The sequence below is a fragment of the Varanus komodoensis genome, unplaced genomic scaffold, assembly GCF_004798865.1.
Source record: "Varanus komodoensis strain SLA01 unplaced genomic scaffold, ASM479886v1 scaffold56, whole genome shotgun sequence".
In the NCBI taxonomy this organism is placed as follows: Eukaryota; Metazoa; Chordata; class Lepidosauria; order Squamata; family Varanidae; genus Varanus; species Varanus komodoensis.
Window position 1 is genome coordinate 2,237,066 of NW_025336169.1, and position 27,755 is coordinate 2,264,820.

The 27,755-nt window shown below is 51.8% G+C and overlaps 2 protein-coding genes across 2 annotated transcripts in view; one reads left to right on the forward strand and one right to left on the reverse strand.

Annotated features, from left to right (window-relative positions):
• SDS (serine dehydratase) overlaps window positions 1–4,674 on the forward strand; it is a 24,954-nt gene extending 20,280 nt beyond the window's left edge. Inside the window, exons 5-8 of the mRNA XM_044448883.1 lie at window positions 658–749; window positions 1,444–1,671; window positions 2,224–2,348; window positions 4,316–4,674. Of these exons, the coding sequence (XP_044304818.1) occupies window positions 658–749; window positions 1,444–1,671; window positions 2,224–2,348; window positions 4,316–4,674 (804 nt within the window). The remainder of the gene's footprint in view (window positions 1–657; window positions 750–1,443; window positions 1,672–2,223; window positions 2,349–4,315) is intronic.
• Window positions 4,675–6,504: 1,830 nt separating this feature from the next.
• PLBD2 (phospholipase B domain containing 2) lies at window positions 6,505–23,916 on the reverse strand. The gene is made up of 12 exons (XM_044448885.1): window positions 23,192–23,916; window positions 20,445–20,538; window positions 19,407–19,565; window positions 18,486–18,586; window positions 16,830–17,044; window positions 15,099–15,193; window positions 14,454–14,614; window positions 13,442–13,537; window positions 12,347–12,418; window positions 11,552–11,704; window positions 10,574–10,736; window positions 6,505–8,636 (listed from the first exon to the last, which is right to left on the reverse strand). Exons 1-12 carry the CDS (start codon window positions 23,914–23,916, stop codon window positions 8,469–8,471), a joined length of 2,202 nt encoding a protein of 733 aa, XP_044304820.1. The 3' UTR covers window positions 6,505–8,468.
• Window positions 23,917–27,755: the final 3,839 nt, after the last annotated feature.

Genomic DNA, 27,755 nt, shown 5'->3' on the forward strand with positions numbered 1-27,755 from the left:
CAATAAATACAAAAATACAAAAAATACACTGAGATACAATAATATAAAATTAAAATTAACAGTATAAAATAAGTAAATAAAGAATATAGGAGGAGGAAAGAGAAGGGAGAAGAAGTTGCCCTGGCCAGATCATATATTTTAACAATTAAAATGATGTTTAAATAAAAAGGTCTTTACCTGGCGCCGAAGGACAAGGGGTGGAGCCAACATACTCAAAATACAGCCATATCAACTCCAGGCTCTTACTTCCAATAACTCAGGCTTAGAAGAGGCCTTTTGGATTTTAGCAAGGTGAAAAAATATTATATCAACAATTGGCAGGTGGGAGCCAGAGGGTGGGGACAGGAGAAGGGCCAGGTTTCAATCCCGAGTGGGAGCCATTTAGCATAATTGGGCATCCCTAGAAGAGAGGTCTAGACCTTCCATCAAGCGGCCTTTATCCTTGTTTGTGGCCATCACGGAAGACTGTGGACCTGCCTTGCACGGCCTGGTGCCGCCAGCAGGGCTGGATCACAGCTCCCAGCATCCTGCCGTATTGGCCAGGCTTTGGAGCACTGGAGTCCAAATCATCCTGAGGTCGTGCTGGGAAAGCTGCAGCAGACGCACCTTCCTCCCATTTTTTCGGCTCCGGCTCTAACAACATCCCTTCCTCCCCAGATGCTGGCGGACAGCACAGAAGCAGCCCAGGAGCTGGTGAAGAACAACCCCGGCTGGGTCTACGTGCCGCCATTTGATGAGCCTCTGATCTGGTATGAGGCCGACCAGAAGAGAGAGGGACGCCCTTTCTATTCAGGAGAGATGCACATGTTTAGAATTACTTGGCTGCAGAGCAATGGTGCCAAACTGTGAAGCGCAGGCTAAGGCATTCAGCCCTGCCAACAAACCGAGCAAAGCGGCTTTCGCCCACACCAAGAGGAAGTCTTTGGGGAAGCAGACGGCCCCAAATGGCTCATTCAGAGCCAACCCATTCACACAACGAAACAACTTGTGATTCTAGAGCTAGCCACCGGTCAACAAGCCAAACTTAACCCACAGTCAGCCGTACCCTGGCTTGTTACGTCATACGAACCCAGCCATAGTCTCATTTTGGGCGGATGAGTGTGGGGAGGCGAAGGGACAGCAGAATTTCCTATCACTTAAGGGCCTTTTGTTTTATTATTGTTTAACCACAGTTTTATTTTATAATTTGGATCCTGTGATTGTTAGCCTCCTCGAGCACCATTTGGTGGCAAGACGGGGTGCAAATCAGCTAAGCAAACGAACAAATAAAATATTCCTCCCTCTTTTTTCGTAAAGTCCTGAAAAAATATTCTTTAGGAAGAAATCAGGATATACCTCAGAAAAAAGGCAGATACGCTTCAGACATTGTTTTAGCGAAATCGGGGCTCCCCTTTACCTCTCTCCACCTGCGATGCTGACATCCCGGGCCCATGTCCCCTGCAGGGAAGGACATATGTCCCTGGTGAGAGAAATAAAGGACCAGATGGACTCCAAGCCCGGTGCGCTGGCACTCTCGGTAGGAGGCGGTGGGATGCTGTGCGGGGTGATCCGGGGCCTGCGTGAAGTGGGCTGGGGCGACGTCCCCATCATCGCGATCGAGACCAAGGGGTCCCACAGCCTCAATGCTGCCCTGATGGCTGGGAAGCTGGTGACACTTCCAAAGATGACCAGGTGAGCAAATGGTGCTGTTTTCAGCAGGGGAGGACAGGTGGCCAGGACAGGCATGCCTGGGCACTTGCCAAGGCCCCCACCTAGGCAGGGGGCCCAGTGGCAAGAGTGCCCGAGACCTCCTCTTCCTCTTCCACATTGCGGAGCGAATGCTGGAGGAAAGGGCACTCCATTCCCGAGAGCCCAGGTGGCCCATGGGCAGGTGGGGCCCCAGGAGGACTGACGTGAGCCCAGTCGGTGTGGGGCTCTGCTCTCCTGCTCAAAGCCATAAACATCAACCCGCGGAAGCCCCTGTGCTTGCATGACCGTGGGGAGTACTTGCCAAGCCGCTCCAAGTGGCTTTCCCGAGAATTGCCCTGTGCTCGGCTCATGCATTCTTTGCTGGGGATCCATGCGGAGCCGCGTGTTCCAAAGATCACGTGCTGTTGCTGAAAACAGAAAGCACATGGCCAGCTTCCCTCCGCGCGACGCTTGGCTCTGTCCGCCCTCTGACCTGGCTGCCCTAGCTCTGATTAGAGCCAGGACAGCGCCTTTCCTCTCTCCTTCCGGCTCCAGCGTTGCAACCACCCTCGGAGCAGCCACGGTGGCGGCAGAGGCCCTGAAGCTCGCACAGGAACACCCCGTCTTTTCGGTGGTCGTCACGGATCAAGAGGCAGTGAGAGCCATTGAGAAGTTCGTGGGTAGGTAGCATTTCCCTCTCCACCCGCCAAAAGCAGACAGTCTCTGGGTGCCGGGCATTATGGAGCCGGCAAGGAAGAGGGAGGTGCTGGTGGGCATGCCAAGCCCAGGCTAAAGGACCTCCAGAGGGAAAAGCTAAGCAAGGCATTCGCCAATGAGGACTGGGTACGCTCCGTGACTACAGAAAGCAGAGTGTCTCCTGGGAGAAAAATGGAAAAGCAGTGGGGAATGGGAATGGAACGGAACGTCCTGCAAACTGGCTGGCAGGGACCCTGAGACGGAGCATTGCGCGCTGCAACATTATATTGCAGCTCCTCAGCATTAGAGCTGGTTGGTGGTAGAGGCCCCTGCTTCCCTCCCAAGCTGCCACCCATTTCATCCCATCCTTCTTCAGAGGTGGCATGGATACCTCTCCTTCCCTCCATGGCTTCCCACAACAACCCGATGGGGTGGGTGAGCCTGAGCTTCGTGGCCAAACGGGTCTCTCCCGCCTTATCTGGGGAAAGACCATGCCTCACTCGAAGGCACCTGCTTTGGATGCATGAGACCCACTTCCGCCAGCAGCATCTCCAGGGCTGAGGAAAAGACTCTTGGCTGCAAGATGGAAACTCACACACTGGCCTACAACTGCCCTCAGCCCCGACCAGCAACCCCAGTGGTGAAGGACCATGGGAGTTGTAGGCTAAACGATCTGGATTCCCTAAACCAATCCTAACCCAGGCGAAACTGTACATAAAAGAGTCTCACCAAAGGACCATCCAGACCATTCCTCCGTGAACTTGTCCCATCCCATTGAAAGCCAACAAAGCCAATGGCTAATGGCACAACCTGCTGCAAGCAGGGGGCCTGGGAAAACACGAGAGATTTCTAGATTTAAAATGCAATTATGTTTCTTTGTGTTTATCGCTGTCATTGTTCTAAGATGTGTTTAGGAACATCTATTTTAATCCTGCTTTGTGCTAATTGTTCTGGGCGCCATGCATGGCTGCTGAGCAGTATATAAATTGCTACTAAACAAATAAATGACGAAACCTGGGGAGGGGAGGACGGAAGGCACAGGGGGCACACTGTGCCCCGCGGAGGTACCAGTCCTTGCACCACCATGGCCAAGCGGGATGAACACAAGCCCGAGCACAGCAACATCAGGCATCACCAGCAGACGCTTTCTCGTCCAACTGACCCCCAGCATGTTACGGCTGAGCATATTGTCTCCTCTAATAAAGGCAGTGGAATAAGGAACCAGCCAGCGCAACATTATTTCAGAAAGGTCTGAACGATGCCATTTTGATCCGTGGGCTGACAACAAGCGACCAGGAATGAGGATCGCTGTGCCGACACGCCAGTATTACAACGCGGCACAACGCCACCGGGGTTTCGACCAAACAGGTCTTCCTCAGTGGTCCAGCATTACAGGTGGAGGGCAGAGTTTCCTTTTAAAAAACAGATGCTCGTGTGTGGGAGACGTGGGGGACTACTGTATGTGCATTCTGAGAAGCCTTTGGACGTTAAATATGGGACACTGAAGATGACCGATTTGGCCAAAACGCATTCAGTATGGGTACCTTTTTGTAGCATAGAAAAGGTAGCACAGGGTAACCTTGCTCATTGGTAGCCTGGAAAGATACAGATCAAAGTAACACTGGAATTTTCAAAATCCACTTTCAGCACTTCATTTCTCTCCGCCCCATCATTTGACGTTGCCACCTTAAAACTTCAGGGGTTGTTTTGCAGGTTCTGGTGGGTACAGAGGCTTAATGATTTTTTATAAGATAAATATTTTGTATTTCTGCTCAGCTTGGGTTTTCCGGAGCATGCCGGTGCATCTTTCTTCTTAGTGGCCCTATTTCAGCTCTAATATTATTGGCCGGACGGCCTGTGTTAGACGGCGTGATGCCACTGCGGAAAGACTTGATTTTCCCCTTTCCCCTTCCCCTCCCAGGGGTTCATCTGTTCCATCTTTCCTCTGCAGATGACGAGAAGATCCTGGTGGAGCCAGCGTGTGGGGCTGCCTTGACAGCGGTCTACAGCGGGGTGGTCAAAAGGCTGCAGGCTGAAGGCAAACTGAGCCCGCGGCTGGACTCGCTGGTGGTTATTGTGTGCGGGGGAAACAACATAACGTTGGCACAGCTGCAGCACCTCAAGGAACAGCTGGGCATCGAGAGCTTTGCAGACCAAACGGAGCAGGACTTGGAGGAGGAGGAGGAGGAGGAGGAGGAGGAGGAGGAGGGCCAGCTTGCCATGGCCATGTGGGATGTCTCTTCACAAAGCAAGGGTGGAATTTTATCCCGGGCTTCTCTCCGAGCATGTTGGAAACCATGCACCTATTAAAATGTGTGGCTGCCTTGCTGTCCTGATTCTCCCATGAGCTTCGTGCCACACACAGGAGAGCAGGGCCAGACGGGTGGGAAGAAAGGGGCGTCTCACGAGTTGGCTCAGGGCACCAGCAGAGAAGGGGCAGTAGGTCACCACTCCGGCTCGAACCTGAAGCCTTTGAATTTCCATGCACTGACCAAAGTGGGGAAACAGATCTCTCCCTGGACAGCAAAATACCTGCAGGCCTTGGGGTGACCTGTCAGTGGAGGCATACAGGGGCACAATCGGAGGTATATTTAGACAGAAAAAGCTCCCACAACATGCAGCATCCCAACCCAGTGCATGCTTGGAGTTGCATTATCTTTCTGCCTAAACATGCAAACAATGGCACCCTGAACAGACTATTTCAGGATGGGGGGTCCCAGGTGATACTCCGTGACATGGCATGGGCCACAAGGTTCTGCTAGAGACCAAAGCCCTGGGCAGGCATCAGATGGGCTCCAGTTTCTCAGGAAGCAAATCCGAAAGATCAGCACCATGGAAAGTTCCAAGCAGTGCTGAGGCTGAAAGTGACAGAAAGGAGAAAGCAAGACAGACCTCTGAAATTCAGAAGTACACTGAACTGAGGGGTGTTGGCCCCACTATCCTACCGACTCTGTTCCTGGATTCTTTGCTTGCCACTGGACCTTAATTCTGATGATCCAGTTTGTTCTTCAGTTCTGGCATTCCTCAATCCTGGCTTCTTCTCCCAGTCCTTCTCGTTCCTCTCTCCTGGATCAACTCCGCTCTGCCCATGGCCATCCCTAACACCCTCTTTTAAAACAGGAGCCAACTTTTAGACACAGCAAAAGCTGGGCTGCAGGGGAAGCAAGACTGTGCCTCCTTCAAGCCGAGCTCTTTCGATTTCCCTGAATAGACAGAAATGAAGGACTTGCACTGGACGAGTCCAAATTCTTGTCCTTTGGCAGAGGGAATATAATGGTTTTCTCCCACCTCTTTCACCAGCCGGCACATTTAGAAACCTGCCACACGCACTGCTGTTCAGCTGCTGCCTAGCCACACCCTGGATGGCAGTGTGCAGTTTGGTTCTGCCCGCATTTCAGAGACTGCCAGCTGTCGTTCACACCGCCATCTATACGTGGATGGAACTGCAGCAGGGAGGGTGGAAAAGCTACTTCTAGTTGTGCAACATGTCCTCAGCATGGCAAGCTGGCCAAGAAATCAGGCTGGGATACACAAACCTCTCCTTCTCTTCGCCATCCCTTGAATTCTACTGTCACAGCCCTTCCAGCTAGTTACACATCTAGCATCTTAGGTCTGAAGACAACACCCATCCCAGCAAAGTCCTCCGAGTGTCTTTGGACCAATCACAGACTCTCAGACCAACGTACCTCACAGAGTTTGCTGTGAAGATAAAGATGGGGCTGAGGACAACCACATAAGCCACTTCGGTTTCCTTGCAAGAGGAAAAAAGGCAGGATAGAAATGCAGCAACACACTTCAAAGTGAAATAATTTTATTTGATGTATTTGCTACACCAAATAAAATTATGCTGGGGAAAAATTGAAATGATTGTGCTCCAGTTCTTGGAAACACTTATTCTGATCCAGAGGAAGTCAGCAACCCACGTTTCTCTGGATTGGGGCCACGATTTCTGCCAATATAATAACTGCAAAGCGTCCCAAGGATCTCGGCAACATACATTTAATAAAACTAAAGAGTCTGAAAGATGCTTGCCAGGACCCTCAAGTATTAAGTATTTAATTTTTAAGTATTTAAAATGAGAATGCGAGTAGCTGAAGAAACTCTGAGCGCTGTCCAGAAACACATCAAACAAGGGGGGGGGCAAGTTAGCGTAGCCATTTATTAAGATAAATCATCTTCATAAAAAAATCTTTTGATCATACAGGACAAAATTCTTCACTCAGCTGAGAGACAGCCTTTCACGCTGGTTTACTGGAGGCCAGCTTTACGCTGTCAACAGACTGATCGATTTCTTTTGGCTCCAGTTAGCGGGCGAGCAAAGAGAAGTGGAAGGAATGGGTCCCTTTAAATCGCCCTGTGCACCAAAGGCCAAAGATCGTTTTCCATGTTTCATGATTCTCATTTGGAACAGAAAACCTGCACGAACTAGAACACCGAACTGAGAACCGAGAACTCTTGCTTTCGTTCACTCACATTACGTTCCTGTGTTTGCAGGAGATGCAACCGAAGAAGTGCTTTGACACCCTACCGAGACAATTCTGGGTTTTGCTGCTGGCTAAGCGTTCCAAAGCAAGAGACAGAAACTGCGCAATGCGCATGCCTGTAAGATGCACATTGCCGGTGGATGAGCCTGTCTCATGCACACGTCTTGTGCGTTAGGTGTATGCTTGAAAGTAACTGGACCATACTGGGTAGAATTTTTCTTCAGACAAGCTCAAACAGCTTAAGGGATCAGAGCCATACTGGAGTAAATGTAGGCAAATCAGAGTCATTTTACTCTATATCTGGTGGATGGGTCCTAAAGCAATCCAAAAAGGGTCCTAAAGCAATCCATTTCTGCAGATTCCCGTCACAGTGCTGCCACAGACAGAACACAACTGTGGTCCAGGCAGAGAACCCAAGGGGTTACAAGGGGTGCAATCCAGCACCGCCCCAAGAGCCATGTTCCATTTTGGAGAAACGTTTGGGGGCCATGTGCTGCTGGTGGGGGGGGGCACAAGCACAGGCTGGGGCCAAAAGACCCCAAAGACCAGCCATCCCGTAATTCAAACAAAGCTGGGGAGGCGTTAGGTGGGGAAGAGAGGAAGGAGGAGAAATGCATGCATATGCATGTGTGCGAAAGTGTGTGTGTGAGCTTTCCAAAGGCCTTGTCTTTTATTTGTGAAAAGGGAGGACTGGGCAAGGAAGGGGTGGACCCTTGAGTCTGGGAAGAGGCCTCCTGCAGATGGCGCAAAGGGAGGCAACCGGCGGTGGCTCTCACGTGGGCCCAAAGCCTGCACCTTTCTTTCCGGATGTGCCTGGGCGGCAGGCGGAGGGCACAGGGCCTCCTGAGTCCTGGGGCTGCAGGCGGGAGATGGAGGGCCCCAGCCCTCGTGAGCCAGCCCCTCCCACTGCCTACGGTGCCAGCAATTATGCCATCGGCCAGGCAAGGCAGCCTGATCTTCTAGAACAAGATCAAAGCGTCGCCAAAGCCATGCCATGAGCAAAAGGTTTGTGGCTGGCGGAAAAGGCAGGGGGACAGAGGGCGTTCTGGGGAACCACACCCAAAAGCCCAGACGGGGACCCTGGGAAGGCCAAGCCCGGCCCCTGGACCAGAGGTTCTGCACCTCGCCCTAGGGGAAAAGTTGCCTTTTGTGATGGCCTCCTTAGCTTGTCTTTCTAGCAGACTACTGGGGGTGGGGGTGGGGGTGAGAAAAAATGCATTTCATTCATACACACGCATGAATCAAATTCTGGCTGCTGAAACTGCAGCAGCCTTTTCCCTGCATGTACTTCCAAGGCATACTTTGTGACCATAAGGACTAGAAACTTAAGACCATGAAACAAGCAACTCTGCAGAAAGCCACAATTCTCCATTAACAGAACTCTGTACCTTCTGCAGTGCTCCTGTGGAACTGCAGCGTACAAATCACCCCTATGCCATTCCTTCATTACCAACTGCTCTCACCCGTTCAAGAACTCAAAACGCAAGAGGAGGTCTTCATTTTCCCTGCGGAAGAGCCAGCTAAAGGTGCAACACATACCCACAAAGCTCTGCAGTAACAGTGATTTGGCACCCAGCCTGCAAGCCTGGTGCGACAGGAACAGTCCGATTCCGTGCGGCATCAGTCCCAGCAGACCTGGATGGGCGGGAACTGCCAAAGGTCCGGGTGGCCCATGTGGAGCAGATTGCGGTACGGGGAAGAACTCCACTGGAACGCAGGCAAGTCATCCCAGGTAGGGCCACTCGTGGCAATCAGACTAAGGTTCTTCGCCATTTCGTAGGAAGTGACCTGGGGAAAGAAGCGGCTCAGGTCAACAGCCAGAAAACAGCAGAAATGTTAACACTGAAGGCCTGGAGAACCTGGGAGAAGAGCGCCAGAGTTAAAACAGCAGATTCTCTTTCTACAGCATGGCATGGTTTTATTTCCTCCACAGATTCGGGACATATAACCATGTCTCTGTAGAAGTGACCAGAACCAAGTGCAGTGAGGATTTCTCCCACATAAACAGGTGTACGACTGCAGCCTAAACATTCGACTGGCACGAAGAAAGGCCAGCCGAGGGTGCGCTCCGCATGCGCCCAGCTCCACGGCGGCAGCTGGGTGGTGCCCAGGCTGCAGGCCTGGAGGAGGGAGAGCTCGGGTTCTGCGAGGCGCCAGCGGCAGCGGCCAAGCAGGAGCAAGGATCGCCAAAGGCCCACGTGGAGCAGAATCGGCGGCCCAACCTGAGCAAACCCACGTGACCACAGGCTGCTACCCGACACGGGGCAAAGCGTTTGTGCCACACGGCTGGCCCAGCATTCTGAATCAGACGCGCCATCACACAGGCTACGAATCCCAAGATTTGGGTTTTTAAAAAAAGGCAAGATGACCAAACACAAACATCTAGTCCTCATTACTGCGACGGGCTTGAAAACCACGTCCTAAAAGATTTAGAGAGTAGGAATGCTCACAATACGATCGCTGTGCAACCTGCACGATCATGAATGCTGTGGGAAAGGCAGATATCCTGGCTGTCGCATCCCCAGCATGACTGAGACAGACTCAGCCAAGCCACTTGAAATCAGACACCAGTTTCGCCACTAAACACACAGTCCGTGCAGGCCGGAGGCAAAAGAGTGATTTCCCAGTCTTCTAAAAAAGCTACTTTCAGCCCTCAAGCAATCTCACTCTCCACCTTCAACCTGGGAGGGTATCTCAATTTGATAAACTAAATGACCTCTATTAGCTTGTCTGCTACATGGGCTATTGTAACACTGTAAGTCCCTCTGAATGCATCTGCATGGGAAAGTCACCTATATGTTAATTTTTAAAAATTATTGTAAGTACCATCTTAACTTAAATTATCATTTATTTATTTACATATATTTATAGACCACCTATCATTTATTTTACATATATTTATAGACCACCTATAACTGCTGAGACCTGCCTCCTACCTATTTCTGCTCACTTTTCTCGGATTCCCAAATCACAGTATTTATTTATTAGATTTATCTCCTGCCTTTTTTCCTACAATGAACTCAGAGCAGTTTACATCCTCCTCCCGGCTCTGTCTTCTCTCCAACAACAACCCTACAAGGTAGGTTGGGCTGAGAAGCTGTGACTGGCCCAAAGTCACCCAATGGGCTTCATAGCTGAGTGGGGCCTAGAACCCAGGGTGCCTGAGCTCCAGACCCACGCTCTGCACCACCAACCACACCTATCTTGGTAGCTCATATTCCGTTTCAATGAAATCTATCAGGGAATTTTTCCTCCAGAGAGTCAGAAAGTGGGATGGCCAGAAGTGATGTTGGGAACTGTCCCGCCAGGGCTGAAGCCTCAACCCTTTGGAAAGCCATCTGCCCCACCTTCCTTGCTGTCCATGGGGCAGAAACAGTTTCAGGACACAGCATATGAGGACTGGAGTCCCAGATCTTTCCACTGGAGCCCTGAATCTTTTAAGATCGGGGTGTTCTTCAGCAACAGAGTCCCTCCTTTAAAGGACGCATGGAAAGGGACTTTAGGGCATGCCTAACCCGAATTGTGCATGGGGGTGGCTGGATCTTTTCACCACACAGCACTGCCCGGTGTTCGCTGCTCAGTGTTGCTGCCCCCGTTTTTATCTCTGCTCAGACACAGCACCGACAGGAATTTCTTGCTTTTCAAGAACCTGCCAAGCTTGCTCAGTCACATCCAGGCAGAGGACAAGAAAGCAACGCAAGGGGACACGCGAGAAGAAATGCGACCTTCATGTCAATGCTGCCATGCGGCCTCTGCTGCAGAGCCCCAAAGGGGTATGTGCCGTTGGCGGGGTTGAGATCAGAGCGGGCGGCAATCGCATTCTCCCCATTCTGTGGCGGATCGCAGGCCTGGCACCGGGAGAGCGGGTCCTTCGGGAAGTTGTTGAACCTGTGCAGAGACAAGGAGAAGCTCAGTGCAGGCAGCACGGTACAGATCCCATGGCAGTGAAAAATACACTTTGCAGGGCAGGGGGAAAGCCTGCTTTCTCTAGACAAGCCCACTGTGTGTCTGTGTGTGTGTGTGTGCGCGCATGCTCCCCAGGCCCAGCAGGATCTGTGTGTGGCTGCCTTCTGTGGTGAACGCTGGAACTGCAGGCAGCAGCCTTCTCCATGAAGTCCCGTCAGTCTCTGGCCGGACTCTGTCCACCCAACTGGTCCCTTGGTCCTTTAAGAGGCTGTGCGCTGGAGGTAGGAAGGCAGCTGCTTGCTGGACTTCAGAGCAGCAGCAGCAGCAGCAGCAGCAGCAGGGGGCCTTGGAATGTGAGCCAATTCCAGATGTTGAGATGAGAGAAGCAGAGGTGCTTATCTCAAGGCAGACTCCCCAGGTGCTCCCCAAAAGGTACGGCTATTGGGAGGGGGGCTTGGCAGAGGCGGGCAACCCACTTTGAGAACAGGCATGCCGGTTTCCCTAAAGCCCCTCTTCAAGGAATGGGTCTTGGCATGCTCATAAGGAGAGTCCCTGGAGGTGAAAACTCGATTGGGAACAACACATCACTCTGTACATGCTCAGAGATTCATTCTAGGTGTCTGTGTTTCTGGAAAATACTTTGGTCAGTAAAGAACGTTTTGCAAGAAAGGCGCGTGGCTTTGAATGTGTGAGGAGAGGAATCCTATAGCTCACGGCACTGTGTCGCATAGTGGTTACAGAGGGCTGGACTAGGAAAACTCCCAGCCCTCAGAGGGAAGCGCCAGCAAAGCCCGTACCTCATGAGCCGGATCATAGAGGCCACGTCGCGGACAAGAGTCTGGTTGCGCCGGAAGATCTGTGCCCGGGGGCTCTTCTCATAGGTGAACCAGTCACCGTATTTCTCCACCATCTCAGGAAGGCCGCTGGCGTTGAAGATTTCTTTAAAGTACCTGGGCACCGAGAAACAGCCATTCAAGAGATACTTGCAGCTGAAGTATTTTTTACAGGTTTGTTTTAACTGGACATGCTAGGATTGAACCCAGAAACCTTCTGCGTGCAAAGCGAGTGCTGCCCCCCTCCACTCTTTCTGTGCCCCAGTCAAGACTGCAGCAATGCACCTACAGAAGATGCTCAACAGGCTCCGATGCTTGGCCCGGGGGTGCAACCTGCCCGAGAGGGCGGGCAGAGCTACCTGCCCCAGGATAAAGGTGCCCAGTTGGCTTGGTGTTTGAAGCTCCCAGCTCCTTTAGGTGCCAATCAAGGCTGTTTCTTTATGCAAAGGCAAGCACAGAGAAAGGGAAGTGGGTGTGGCCAGATGATGTCATGGAAAGGGGAGGAGCTTCAAGAGGGGTCCCTGCCTCCTTGACATATCTAGCCCACCAGCTTGGACCAGGTTAGAGGGTCTTCCGGCTGCTTTCCCAGTCCATGCCGACCAGTAACAGCTGTCAGGGATTTCTGTCCCCAAAAATGCTGGGGACGGAAGCTGGAGCCTCTCTCTCGAAGCCATGTGCCCATCACAGAGCTCTGACTCTTTCCCAGCAGGAAATGGAGGGGGCCCGGACAACCACAGGCGAATGTCCCTGAATCCTTACGGCACATTGTAGCTCGCCCAGTAACTCTCTTGGTACAGCTCTTTGGTTTTGTCCTGTGTGATCACCATTCCCCTGGACAGAGGAGCAGAGACAGAAAGAAGCGGGTAAGATGCGAAACTGTCAAATAGCCATTAAAATCCGGAAAAAGCTAAAGCGTTGGCAAGATTAATAACTTCTCCCTGGAGCACTGAAGATAACCGACAGGCAGGAGGCAGGGACTGTCAAATTGGGACAGGGAGTGGCTACCTGTATCGGGATGCAGGGACTGCACTGAGGGAGCACGGCAGAACTGGGGGCAGGCAGCAGCCCGAGAGCAGCTTCCTGGCGCCCCCGATTCTCTTGCAGCCTGCCATTCGCCCAGGAAGCATTTAGCCAAGCAGTGCCCAGTGTCTGGAATGCTCTGGAACGTCAGACCGACCCCCACAGTTGAGGCTCAGTCTTAAACATCTTAAATATATCGTGCTGCCCCAGGCTTTCTGCAGAGTGTGACTCAGCCAGTTGACAGTACAGGGTAGACCAGGGTTTTACTGCAAGCTGATTTGTATGGTGGTGTTTTTATTGGCTCTGCTCTTCTTTTTATTATGCATCCTATATATTCCATGCTCTGATGCCTTTGTGGAAAGTGGCTTATTGTTATGCACAATAATACTGTAATAGAAAAGAATAAAAACAGTAACGAGGTGCCCAGCTTTGGACTGTCTGCAGCTTCCCCCTCAGATCCACCACCCGTGTCTGACTTGCAGGGCTCCTGCCACGACCATGCCGTGTCCAGCACTGGGATTTTGAGGGGCTCATCCACGGAACCCCTCCCTTGGCGAGCCTAGCTTCTGCCTGCCAGGGTCCCGGCTGCTCCGGCTGCTGCTCCTCTTCCTCGTCATGGCTGCCACACGCTTGCTTGGCCGGCAGAGAGAGAGGAGCAAGGGGGCTGCAGCCTCCTCCGTCTCGGCACCGGCACCTCCTGGGGCAGGGGAGAGGCAGAGGCTGACGTGGGTGCAGTGGGGGGCGGAAAGCGGAGCGCTGCAACCCAAGCATGCTTTGTGCCCAACAGTGCTACCAAAGCGGCAGAGCAAAGACCGTGCGGGCGCTTGCACTTACGGGATCTGCTCCAGGATGGTGAGCACGCCCTCCTGGAGGCCGGCCCTGCCTGGGATGAAAGCTTTGTAATCCACGATCATCCACTGGTTATTGTACCTATGCAGAAAAGCAAGATGCAGAACATTAGCAGAAGACCTGGAATCAGATGGCACTGGGAAGAGAGGCTTAGGAATCGGCAGCCCTCCGGCTCAACGCGGCCCAGAAAGGTCCCTTTTCCCGGTGACAGCCATTCACACTGCCAAGCCCTAAAACGACTGCGTGGAGGGGTCTGGCAGCTGGGCACCGGGCGGTGGGCCCACCAACACACGACTGCCTCCTCAAAATGGCCCTCGAGCAAAACGAGTGGCTGGCATTTTAAACGCGGCAGCCCCAGTGCGGCTTCTCTTGCATACGGCAGCTGAGAAAACCGCAGTTGCGCGTTGTACGTTTCTAAGTGCCCCTACCTGATGAGTTACAGGCATGGCAAAATGCACACTGCAATTGCACAGGTGTGCAACATGGGGCACTCCAGAACACCACTGCCTTAGAAGCCCAGTTTCCATAAAAAACAGCCAAGTTTCTAGCCCTTGTTACTCTGTAACCAGTGCTCCAAAATGTATGGACAGTACCACACACAGCAGGAGTGCTCGATTTGTGGTCCTTGGGATGCTTTGGCTAGAACTCCACGATTCCTCAACATGGGCTATGTTGGCTGTGGCTGATGGGAATTGTGGCCCTCCAGGCATTTTGGGTAACAAGTGGCCATCCCTGAGGTATAAGGAAGCGGTTATAGACTGCTATTCATTTCATGTACTTCGTATGGGTGCTGGACCTCGTGTTGTCCTTCCTCAATGGAGTTCAGGGCATTCTGCCTGTTAGCCCCACCGTTATCTTCAACAACGCCCCTGTGAGGTAGGGCTTGGCTCGGAGGCAGCGATCTGGCTCCCCGAGGGACAGATCTGCATTCTCGAAACCTGGCAGGCACCGGGGTCCTTCTGCACTCGCAAAGCAGCCGTGCCGCCCGCCGACTCACGTGCCGCTGTTGAACTGCTGGAAGATGGCCGCCCACTCCGCCCCGCTCTTGGCCAGCCGATTGGCCACCAGATTGCGCAGCCACTCCAGGACACTGCCTTCGGCTTGGACGTACTTCCACCGGCTGGCGTTGAGGTTCCCAATGGTGGTCTCCAGAGTTACCTGCAACGGGGAGGGGAGGCCTGAGCATGCCCCTTGCCAGGGGAACCGCAGGCCAAGCCCACCCTGGGATTCTCATTGTGCCTGGAGCCAGCCGCGGGGTCCCCTCGGGCGCAGCAGCACCCCAGGGGCATCTCCCACCACACCCACCTGGGGCACGTGCTCCCTCCACTTTCTCTTTCATGACCTTGGCCAGCTTTAAAATATGCACAAGCAACACCTGCATGTCCTGGGGTCATTTTTGTCCCCATCCCATCCCGCCCTGGGCTGCACACATGTGGCCCTGCAGGGGACCTGGGAGAGAATGAATCGCAGCTGCCAACAGAGCATCGCAATGGCAAATGCAGCCTGTTTCTAACCTGTCTTTAAGCCCACTGGAACGCTGCAGCTACAGCAGATGCAAAGGGCCATATTCAGCTCATAAACAAGGCGGTCACGGCTGCCGTTTTCCCCCACAGAAGAGGCAGCAAGGAAATGGGCTACTCACCAGGCCACTGCTCATGATGTAGAAGTCATCTCCAGAAAAGATGCGGCCAGGGTACGAGGAGAAAGCCTGCACGTACCCAAAAACCGTGCTGTCACCTGGGGAAGCCAAACGCAAGCAGCCTTCAGCGCTTGTCCAGCAAAAGACCGCTGCCTCCATTACGAAGGACGGGGCTAGGTCCATGCACCCCGGTCTTCCACCACAAAGGATCCAAGTGGAAAGGCTTGGTGGCTGCATCAGAATCCATCCCCGGGAGATGAGGACCTTTGTGTGACCCGCTCTCAGTATCCAGCAAGGCATTAAGCAGCCGGGGGTGAAAACCTGCAGGGCTTTGGTGAAGTTATGAGAACAGCCACTACTGGGAGCTGCGAAAGGCTCCCTTGGCAAGGATGTTGGCGCATCCGTTCTGCAGCAGTGACCTGGGGTAGCAGGTCCCTCTCTCACCCTGCACCTCCCAGGTGGAGAGGATCTGTGCGCACAGAAGGCCTTTAAAGCAGGGAGAGGATAAATCTCCCCCACACAATCCTTAGGATGCTAGTGTGATCCTTGGTTCTCCAAAGCACCTTAAGCACTGAGGAGCATCATCTGCCACACCAGGAAGCCCCACAGCTTTAGGGACATTGGTAAGCTTTCCAGCTGCTCGTTACCGATCGCCTCTATCCATATTTCTCCCCTGCATGTATTCAATCAATGGCTTTTCATCTCTGGGATGCCAGGGGTTTCATGGCCTCTGCCTCCTACATATCCTTGAATGTAAAGTGAAGTGCCCTGGCTGGACCAGTGCACTGGGGTTAGACAATAGCTGGAAATGATTTGGAAGATGACAGGCCTCCAGAGAGGAAGAACATCATCCACTGTCTCAGCCTAACCTACCATGCAAAGTTGCTGCAAGGAAAACAGGAGAACCATACTTGCTGTCTTGAGCAGCAGAAAGAGTCCAAGTGAAGTACAGTAATTATAGCTCATTATTGTCCATTTAGTCTTTGTTATTGTTATAAATATATTCTGCTGTTTCCCACTTGCAAGGAAACCAAGACTGGTAACAAACTTCTCTTCTTCCTTTCCATTTGATCCTACAACAACCCTGTGAAGTAGGCTAGGCTGAGAATCAGTGAATGGCCCAAAGTCACCCAGTGAGCTTCATGGCCAAGTAGGGACTAGAACCTGAAGCTCTCAGTCCGGTGCTCTAACCACTATACAAGCCTGTCTCTAACAATGATAGTGCTTGGAGTGCTCTGAACATTTCCAAAATACTACATAAAGTGATGAGATACTGTGGGATCTAAATAAGCATTTGGATATGCACCACTGTAGCTCCCCCTGCCCCCCAAATTTAAACAACCTTCCACTAAGCAGTATTGCAAGCTGCTTTTGAAAATCTCCCCGATTTAAAAAGCCATTTTGCCTGGAAGGGTTGTAGGTCACTTCTGAGAAACACAGCCCCCCCCCCCCCCTCCCCCCCCACCAGGACACACAAAAAGAATTAAGCAGTCTCTGGATCCCGGCATGACTTATTTCTCTTTTTAAGATTTCCTATGTTTGCAAACTCCTGTCAGGTTTAAGATGACGCTATTCTGAACTCCACCCCAAGCGCCAAAGTCTTTCTTCAGAACAAGGCAGAAGGGGGCTTGGCCAGCTGAGGAACCTCCTGACACGGGGGGATTAAGGGAAATCCTCGGGTCCAAGGGTCCCCTTCCACGCTGGTCCATCCTATTTCTGCCTCTTCCAACTCACTGTGGGCTGAAGTCCGGAAGGGCAAAGTGTACTTCTTGAGGATGCGCAGCATGGACTGGTAGGTGGTCCACGTGTCGTGGGAGACGAGGAGGTCCTGATTGCCAGGCAATAGCTTGATGAGGGCTGAGCACGACCCAGAGCCCAGGACACGCTGCCTGTCCGATTTGTTGAAGGCCGGCTCCAGGTCTTCCAAGTCGCCCCCCAGCTGGAACAAGCTGGCAGAGAAAAAGCGCACTGCTTGAGTGGGGTGAACAGATCCGCGTATTTCTGATTGCTTATTTAAATCAGGATCTGGACAGCCCTCTGAGTGGGACGATGTAACTTGGTGTCTTGCAACAGCAGGGGGGTGGACTCGATGGCCTTCATGGCCCCCTCCAACTCCACTATTCTATGAGTCTACAAAATGCTGCATCCTTTTTGTTTCTAAACTTGCACAAAACATGGAAAATGGTTTTGCAGCCTGGCAGATTCCACGTCTGTTGCCACTTTCTCCAAAAACCTTCTCTTGGAAAGAGATCCAGGTTTTCTTTTGGACCGGTGACGCCTTCAAGTGCCTGTATCCTCATTGCAGGATGAAGAACTGAAAAGCCCATCCTGCTGAGCTCTCAGCTCACAGAACCCAAGCTCTACAACTCAGTGAGCACACAACTGCCCCCCTTTGGAGAACAGTGATTCTGCCTTCTGCTCACCCACCCCTATTAAGCATTCCATTCCCTATACCAGGAGTGGCTGCCACGAGTCAACAGGCTGCGGCTTCTCTCATTGATAAATTCGCCACGGGAATTCTGCAGCCGGGAAGATGGGAAGGGGCCACTCCCCCTTCCATTAAGCCATGGTTTGCTGCCAAAATTCACCAACAACTGAAAAGGGAGAGAATGCCACCAATTTTCTGCTCCTACAGAATGGCGGTGCAATGGGGCCAAAGAGTGGCTTCTCCCAGTGAGTTGTGGGGGTGGAACTGGCCCCCAGAAGTTGCCCACCCTGCCCTACATTCTGGGAGAGAAACCACTTGCCAGCACTCTGCATAGGGACAATGACTGGAAATTCATTGTCATTCTGTTTCCAACAATAGAAAGAACCTTCCCGTGCAAGAAGAGCCACACTGGGTTCAAACTGGTCCATCCAGCCCAGCATTTGGTTCACAGGACAGCCATCAGCCACAGCCAACACGCAGAACATGAGTGCTACAACACCCTCCTACCCATATGCCCCAGCACAGTCGTGAGGAAAGCACGGTGCGATGAGGCTAGTAGCCACGGATGGCCTCCTCCACACCACTGCAGGCCACCCGTGGATCTTGCGGCTGTGGAGTCCACAATTTACCTCTGTGTTGAATAAAGAAAGTTTTCCCTTTATGTGTCAGAGTTTCATGGGATGGGAGAAGCCCACCGGGTTCTGGATTTACAAGAGGGAGAAAGATGCCTCTCCCGACCCTCTCCAGGCTGTGCTTCCTTCTGGATGGACGCCTCCGCGGCGTCACTCCTCACTCCAGTCACAGGCCTATCACAAAACCCCTGCAGGATCCCAGAGTGGAAGAGCAGCCAGTGCGGCTCTGTCTGCCCCATCCGCGCAGTTGCAGGCACATGTGGAGACTTATTTCGGGTGCTCTCCTGCCGGCACTTTCCCCGCCCTTCCCCTCACGCAACCAGGACTCACAGAAAGCCGAAGGGGGCGATGGAGAACTGGCCAGTGGGAAAGGCCACCTGGCCGTTGTAGCCGTCCTCGAGGCCCTTCAGCTGCAGCAGGGCGAGGCGAATCTGCAAGTTCGAGTAAACAGCACGAAAAAATCGCTCACAGACCTCGCAGCAAAGGGGAAGCGAGACCTGCCATAACTAAGACACTTTTTGCCCGCAGGAGAGAAACATTCAGACACCCTTCTTTTCCCTGTGCCCCAGTTTTCATGGGACACGGTCCAATAAGGACATCCTTCTGAAACAGGTCTTCCAGAAAAAATTGAACTGGAAAACACAAACACAGAAGCAACCCAGCAAGGATTCTGAAGCGGCCAAGTGGTCATTTGAAGCCCTTTTGAGAAGGTACATCATTTTTGTCCGGTCTTGCACATGTCCAACCAAAGAACAGTTCCTTCCATTTTGCAGTTGCCACTAGTTTGAATCCTGCCTGCAGCTGGGATGCAGAACTGTTTTCCACCTGAGAGCCAAATTCCAGTCCAGGGAACTTCCCAAGGACCTCATTCCAGTGGATGGCAGCCTGGGACAGAGCTACCAAACACATCCATATTTTAACTTAAAGCTCTCCTAGTAACTAAGCTCCATCAGAAGTGAAGTCTTAATATTCAGAAGGAGGGAAAAGCTCCACAGGAGCCAGGAAACAATACAGTGCTTGGAGGTTGGGGCTCAGGCTCATGGCAGAGGGTACTTAGCAGGCTGGATGTGGCCCAAGGACCATAGAGAATGCAGAAGCAGCACGGCTGGGACCCACAGGACAACAAAGCCCAGCTGGTCTTCCTGGGGAGAAGAGATGCATCCCCGCTGGGAGCCATTTTGCTGCAAAAGTCAGCCTGGCCGGGTTCACCCGACAAGGCTGCACATTCGAGGGAAGCACCCGATCCCATACCTGGTGCCAGTACTCAGAGCCTGGAGCCGCCTCAATCTGCTCTTGCATCCAGTCCAGGTTGGCTTCCAGGTAGTTCCTCAGCTTCTGGCAGTACTCAGTCTGGTAGCTGAAGGGGCCGCAGTAGCCCACCATGATGTTCATCCAGTGCATGTAGATGAGCTGAAAGGCACCAAGCCCAGGCGGGTTAAGGGAGCTCGCGGCCAGGCTCTTTGCAAGAACCCGGCGGCCAGAGCAGGACTCTGCAATCGACCAATGAGTTCTGTAGCAATGCTGGGCTATTCCTGCTCGGCAAGCAGCTACACACTTTCGCGGGGTATTCCCCTCACACAGACCGAGCAACAGGTAAGGGAGTTTATAAATTTCAAGACGAGGCGAACAAACCCCTCCATGCCAAACTATCCGCAACCCATCGGGCAGCAAATGAGTCTTCCCTGGGCTCCCTTGGGATGTAGCGCCCTCTTTGGGTTTATTTTTCATCCTACTGGGGGGGGGGGTGGGGGGGGAGGGGGTCTTCTAAATACATGTTTCTAAATACATGGCTCAACAGAACTGAAAAAGAAAAAGATGTTGGCGTACTTGTGAACGATAGGCTAAACATGAGCCAACAATGCGATCCAGCCACCAAAAGGGCAAAAGCTATTTTGGGGTGCATTAACAAAAGTATTACTTCCAATTCTATGATTCTACTGCAGGCTTTGGGCGGTAGACTTGGGCTTGTGGGCTTGCCACAAGCCCAATTCCCTCGCCCTGGTTTCTTGGTGGTCTTGGCTTGGCTGCAGTCTCATCAGCTCGTTTGCCCGTGAAGGGCGTGATGGTGCACTTAATGGTGTCTACTACAAATCTTGCATCAAGCAAGCTGCAGTGCAGAGATTGCACGATAGAGGAGGGGTCACCACAGGGAAAGCCCTGCCACACAGAGGAAGGGGCCAGAGGTGGGACATCGATTTCCCCAGAAACCTAAAGAAATGAGATCAGGGGCAGAGGTGAACTTGCAAATCATGCAGTGTAGAGTGGATGCATCCAAGCACCTTCCCACACCTGGTCAGACACGGCCGCTTCAGCCAGACCTGCTGCGTACGCCTGGATGCTGTCATTATACTTGTCATTGGTGGTAAGTTCCAGGAAAGCCCATCTGCAAAAGCGGGAGAGAAACAAAATAGACTCAGAAGTCCAGGGAAGGAAGGCACCTCTGTTCCTAACACTGGAACAAGGGCCAGCCAAAAGATTTCCAGACTTTTTGGAAACTCAACACCCATCATCCAGACCATGGCCATGCTAGTAAGGCCTTCTGGGACCTGAAACCAAAAACATCTGGAAGGCAACTTTCTGCCCATGCAGGCACATGAATCATAGACTAGTAGAGCTGGAAGGGGCCAGAGGGCCATCAGATCCAACCCCCTCTTCAGGGCAGGACTCCAAGTTAAACCATCCCTCTCAGGTGGCTGCCCAGTTGCTTAGGCATATTGCTGCTTAAGTCATTACAGTGGCTTTTTGTAATGCTTCAGTTTCAAGCTTCTAGTCCTCAGTATGAAAGCTTCCCACTGACTTGCTGCCTCACTCCTCATTTCAGCATCATCAGTTTATGATCAGTCCTTGAACTCTCCCTGGCCCTTTTCCATCTACAGCCAGCCCCAAAAAACCTTGGCCAGGGAAAGAAGTACCCCTATAAAATATAGGACCTAAAAGATCAGCTTTGCCCCAGCTACCAACAAGCCGGCACTTTCCCAGCTTCTGTGCGGTTTCCCCCATTCTCCTGGTCAAGGTGTCTCTCCTGACATAGTGCAGAATTTTGGCAACACCCCTTTGCCTCTGGCTCCACCCACCAGCAGAATGCGGCCCTCAAGATGAAAGCGGCTCCCATGCAATTTAGCATCATCCAGAGTTGCACCAAAGAGCATCAGCAGCAGGGTAGCGGAGAAGTCTCCTGCTCATGCAAGATCTCCATGACTCAGTGAAGATGCTATTTCCCACTCTTTACACAGGAGAAAATAAATTTAAAACAAATAAACCAGCCACCTGACACTCCTTTCAAGCCTTGGTTGGAACCAGAGCACAAGAAGCAGCTTTTCCAAATACTAGGCTGAATCCTAGGACAAGGGTAAAACTTTCGAGTTCACCAGAAGGTTATTCCTGCCCCTAGGATATTTTTAACAAGGCGTAATTGCAAAGTCTGCAAAATGATACCACCTGACATGACACTCAGTTCAGCGGGACGAAATCCTGAGTAAACAGGCATCCTCTTTGAACACAGTGGGACTGACTTCACAGTAACCCTCGGAGGGGTACCAGACTGAGAGGTATCCCTGGACATCCTCAGTTCAAAATCAGGCTGTGATCTCACAATGGAGTACAATGCTGATTTCTTTCCAGGTTGAGTCCTGCAAAGTCGGGACACCTTGCAGGGCTGTTGTAACAACTACCAAGGTGAGTTCTATGAAGTACTCTGATTGGTCCGCTTTTAAAAGATCAATAGCAGGGATGCCTGACCCCAAATCCTGCCCCAGGTCCAAAGCTGGCCCCCAGGTGGCCCCGCCCCTTCCCTGGCGACACCCCCTTTCTGCGCTGGCCGCTTTTTTCTGATTTCCTGAGGCTCTGCTTGCCAGTTTGTTCCCCATTTTGAATGACGGTCAGGAAGTCACTTGGCGCTCACACAGGCTCGTTCTGGGCCCTTTCGCTTTCAGCCCCACGCCTGGGCCTTCCCCAGTTGCCCATGCGCTGACCACTATTATGGGCTTCTTCTCAGTGAACAGCAGCCAGTTCTGGCCTCATTGGGAATCAGGGCTGGAGAGGTAGGGTTCCAGGTCCATGTGGTCAGTCAGTCACATTTGGGTCAGGATTAGCAGGGGGGTAATTAACCCAGTGGGGGTGCAGACAAGGCTGCCAAAGGGGAAGCGGTCTCTTACCCAGTACCACAGGAAGGGACAATTAGGATACGAAATTTAGTATCATGACAGGGTTCAGGCAAACGGATAACCCACTCCAGAGGTCTGAGTGGGATTTTCCTTGGGCCAGTGGACAGCCCTGAAAGACAGATTTTTCCACCCAGCTGCCCTATAAGCCATAAAGAGAATCCCCTGGCTTGCGCCTGGGTTGTGAACAGTGGGTTGCTCCTGGTTTAACAAGCCACGGTTTGTCAGCGCCACTATGTGGACAACACAATAACCCACATTCCAGCAATAAGCCATGGTTCAACAACTAGCCATACTCAACCCGTTAGCCTGGGTCATGGTGCTGTCTGAACCCGATCAAGGGGAAATCCACCAGACACATAAAGGCAACCCCTTGCCCAGAGCCATACCAAAATGGATCAGAGTCTGTGCTTACACAGGGAGCAACCCACAAGTATGTTGGCTGCCCTGTCGCAAACCACATTCTCTCCAGTGCACCTTTTGCTGTTGTCAGTTGTGAAGTCGTGTCCGACCCATCGCGACCCCATGGACAACACTCCTCCAGGCCTTCTGGTCCTCCACCATCCCCCGGAGTCCACCTAAGCTCACGCCAACTGCTTCAGTGACTCCATCCAGCCACCTCATTCTCTGCCCTCCCCTTCTTCTTTTGCCATCTATTGTTCCAGCATCAGGCTCTTCTCCAGGGAGTCCTTCCTTCTCATTAGGTGGCCAAAGTTTTTGAGCTTCATCTTCAGGATCTGGCCTTCTGAAGGGCAGTCCGGGTTGATCTCCTCTAGGAGCGCACCTTTTACTGGGCAGCAACCCCCCCCTCGGGTCGGGGAGGGGGCGACCCAGATCCCCAGCCAGCGGCCCGACCCGGAGCGCGCGGCCACCTACCCAGTCTCCCGGATCGCGTCGGTCAGGTTGGCCCAAGCGACGGCGCCGGGCGCCCAGCCGCTCACGACCTGCAGCCGCGCGGAGAGCGGGTCCAGCAGCACCGAGCAGCTGCGCGTGGGCTCCGCGCCGGCGGCGGGGAAAGGCGGCGGCGGGCCGGCCCGCAGGAGAGCCGGCAGGGAAAGCAGCAGGAACCGAAGCAGCGCCATGGAAGCAGCTCGCCGCACAGCCGCGGGCGCGTCCGGCCTCACGTGAGCCGCGGATGCGGCCGCGGGAGGCGTCCCTGCGCCTGCGGGCGCTGTTCCGGCGGCCGCCTCGCGAGGGAGCCCCGGGCCCGCGCACCGCGGCAGGGCGCGTGCGTGTGCGCGCGCCCCCGCCCGGCCGTCTGCATAGGGACTGATGGACGGACGGGCGCCGCGGCATTCACCGGCGGCTCTGCTTTCGCCGCCGCCGCCGCCGCCGCCGCCGCCGCCGCATCCCGCCCGGGCGGGCCCGCGTGCTCGTGCAGGGCCGGGAGGGAGCGGCGTCTCGGGGCGCGATTCGGCGCCCGGGTGCTCGGGACGCGCCCGCAGGGTCGAGAGAAGCGGCGCTAGGGCGCGATGCTGCGCCGGTTGGGCAGGCGGGAGTCCTACAGTTCCCAGCATGCTCCAGCCGGCTGGCGCATGCTGGGAACGGTAGGACTTCAGGCGGTCTCCAACCGGCGCAGCATCGCGTTCTGCAGCTGTCATTCTCTAGCCGTTTTCCCGGGAGGATACCCCATGAAAGGTAAAGCAGGACAAAGCATTTCTGGCTACTCAGCAGCTAGTCCATTGAATTGCATGGTCTTTATTCCTTAGGTATCCTCAGATAGAAAGCCACTAAATCGAGTGGAGCTTACTCCCAAGGAAGCATGCACAGGATTGCAGCTTAAAGCTGGACCTCCCATGTTCCGGGGAATACGGCCCACAGAAGCAGGAGAAATTACTTCTGCAGGGACGCGCATAGGTGGTGCTCTATTTGCGTGCCGGCTTTCTGCAAAGTGGAAATTGTGTCGCAGGTGAATTGTGTAAACAACAGCAAAGCATTAATATAATCAGTTTGCCTTTTCATTATCAACAACCTCCACGATTTAGTTCAAACTACATATCAGCTCTTCAATAATAGCTCAGTAACCATTTGTGTTATTTTTAAACAAATACACACTAACACACACCAAACAAAAGTTAGATACTAAAATCTAACTGTAAACAACAGCAGCTGTCAGTCCAGCAGTGAGAGTTGCAAAAATAAAATCCAGCCAGTGTTTTTGGCAGTCTCCTTCACAGCCAGGCTAGCAACCCTCCACTAATAGATATGAGTTATTGATATAAATATCTTTGTTCTGCTCCAAGAGTTTCTTGCGCTCAAGCAATAAACAAGAGAGACTTCCCTGCAAGCTTAAAATCAGAAAAAAAGGACAACACACAAGGAAAACGGACTCTGCGGGGATTGTTGGAATAGCCACATATACACTCTAATCTTGAGGGTCGAGGCTGAGGCCCAGTTCACCTGGAGCAACCCTGAAGTTCTCTTTTGCCATGGAGCCCTGATGTCAGTTCAGTGCAGAATCCCGATATAACAGACTAGACTCATTTTCATGATGCAAGCCAATGAACCTAACCCTAAAGTGTTGCCATCTGTTTTATGGCAGCCCCTTTGCAAAGCTCACACAGAGAAGTTATGACCATCAGCCTTTCTGTCTTCAGCATCCAGTCTTTAAGGTACACAATTTCTGTGCTGGGAGGCACCATTCCTATCATTGGTTAACATGATCATAACAGCAGCCTTGCTGGATCCAACCAAACAGAGCCAACAAGTCCAGATACTCTGCTTCCCATTGGCAAGCCTTCACAACACTCACACTTTCTCTTAGTCTGTCTCCTCCGCTCTGTTCTTCAAAGCTACACTGCCTCTGTATATGGAGGTTCCATACCTAGCCATTGTACCTAAACAGATGATGAAGAACCACTCTTCTGCACTGGACTAAGAAGGCCCATGTATTCCAGGTATATATTTCCAAAAATGTCAGCTAACAAGTGGGATATGTGAGAGCAGTGATCACGATTTCCTGTTAGCATACACTCAAAGCTACTCTTGCTCATGAGTAGGACCTGCAACGTACTGGTGGACTGTGGGGAAAAGAACGGACCCCTCTGGCTGGAAGTCTCAACTTATCCCTGGCAGAGCCCTTTTTCTAATTCAGCCCAAAGGCTTCAGGTTGTCCACTCATGCTTTAGACCAGACCTGGGCATCGTACGGCCCGCGGGCCACATCCGGCCCAATGGCTGACCCTGACTGGCCCGCAGGAGGTCACTGGCTAATTAAAAGTCAATGCAATATAGATCGTCGTAATACAGATACAAGCAATACAACTGCACTGCTTTTATTTTGAAGGATCTGCTAAATTGAATTGAATTTATTGCTTTTCATGTAATGTTAATGTTTTTGTGAATATTCATTAAATAGTGTTGTTCTGTGCTCCACATTTTCATTGTATCATTGTAATGTTTCATTTACTGTTTTTATAGAGATATATATTGAGCAGAGCTGTAAGTGTATTGGTCCGGCCCTTAACAACTGTCGAAGTTTCTCATGTGGCCCCACAGGAAAATTAATTGCCCACCCCTGCTTTAGACAATCAAATAGATTAAAGCTTCTGGCTTTTGAACTTTTATTTTTCCAATTGCCTTTTAATTTTGTACAATTACAGAGCATGTTCAAACTTCAATCAATGGCTATAATCAATTGCTTTGGCTGTAATCCTGTTGGCACTCGATACCTGAGTTTGCTTTTAGAGGGAGAAGTGGCTATTTCTCTAGAAACTTGTCTAATAATCCTTTTTAAAAGCTGCCTAACCTAATGGCCTCCCCCTACATCTTGTGACACGTAATTCCTCAGTGCTAACAATTGCTTCTGTCATTCCTGAATTACTGCTGGTTAGTTTCACCAAGTCACAGTGACTTTTGAGTCCTACTTCTGCAACAAAGGGAATGCATATTTTACTTCTTTCCACACCCTGTATACATTTTTTTAAAAAATATAATGCCCCTATCCTTTATTCATCGTTTTTGGTAGGAAGGACTCCAGTTGTGGTTAGCTTTACTGCTTCTGTGATTCTGATAGGACTTCCCTGCTTTTAAAACAGTCACATATCACACAAGTTAAGCACTCCCTACTTGGTGCAGGAGAAAAATAAATTCATGAATTTATTCCATATATGAGTCACCATTGCAGATGAAATTCTCATCTATAAAATAAACTGATCAATAAAAATAAACCAATGATAAAACCCAATAAAAGACTGTTTAAAGATTCTAAGCACAGGAAAAATAATTTGATTTATTTCTTTAAAGAGAAATATTCAAGAAACTAAAACATGAAGAACAGTTCTAAAAGCATCTCACTAAAAAAAAAAAAAAAAAAAAAAAAAAAAAAAAAAAAAAGTTCTAAAAGCATCACACAAAAAAAAAAAAAAAAAAGGCAGTTAAACATGATATTATGGAGTGTTTGCCTGGCACCAAAAAAGGCGAAGCAATAAGTATCAGGCTGATTTTTCTAGGGACCATGTGCCACAATTTGGGGAAATGCCACAAAATGGACCCACGCATGAATACTCACTCAGGCCGGGGGTTGGAGGCACTGAGAGCAAGGCCTGGGGGGCGATTTCAGCACATGGGCAGGATCCACAGTTGAATTTTGCTTGCTCTGTTAAATGGCAGAAAATAAATAAATGTTAACCACCCGCCCCCCCCCCCCCTTGAGGCCGTGTCTTTAATAACTCTGATGTGCGAAAGGCACACTTTTTTCTGAGGGAAAGGGCTGGTGGGCCATGGGGTCTAGGGAGAGCTGAGCCCCAACTTTCACAGCATTAGTAACAGAGCAGTAACCCCGAGTTAACTTAGCAGGACCCCTGCTTAATCCATGCTTCATTCTGACAGGATTTGGGGTGCAGGTGGAAGGAGTCGAGGCAGACGTTCCAGGCAAAAGGAGCCAAAGCAAGGCACAAGCACAGTCCAAAGGCCAGTACTAGAGTCAGAAGCAGAGTCATGGCAAGGAAGACGGTGAGGCCAGGCATGTGCATCACAACGAGGCCAAGCCATGATCGTGAGCTAGCCAAGGTCCAAGGCTAGGAAAAAACAGAGCGGGGAGCTGGTACCTGAAGCAAAACAGCCACACTAGAGCAGCCGACCAAGCAAGGCAAGGACTGGATCGGGGGAAGTCCAGCAGGATAAAGGCACTGAAAAACACAGCAGGAAGCAGGAGTCCTGCACCGATAGACAAGGTGGAACAAGACAGTGAGCCAGGAACTGGCTCTAGTGAAGGTCAGGTGAGCTGCAGGAACTGCGACACACTGCAGTGGATAGGAAGGCCCATCTTGCTGGGGCAGGAAAGCAAGGCGGGAAGTTACTCCCCAGTCCCAGGCGCTGCTGGGGTGTTCAGCCTCCCGATTCGTGCCAGCTGGGACCCCTGCTGGACAAGCTATTTGAGCTAGCTCCCGCTTCAGCGGCTGCTTTAGTTGTGTACATGTTCTTGTGTGGTGAAGTGGAGT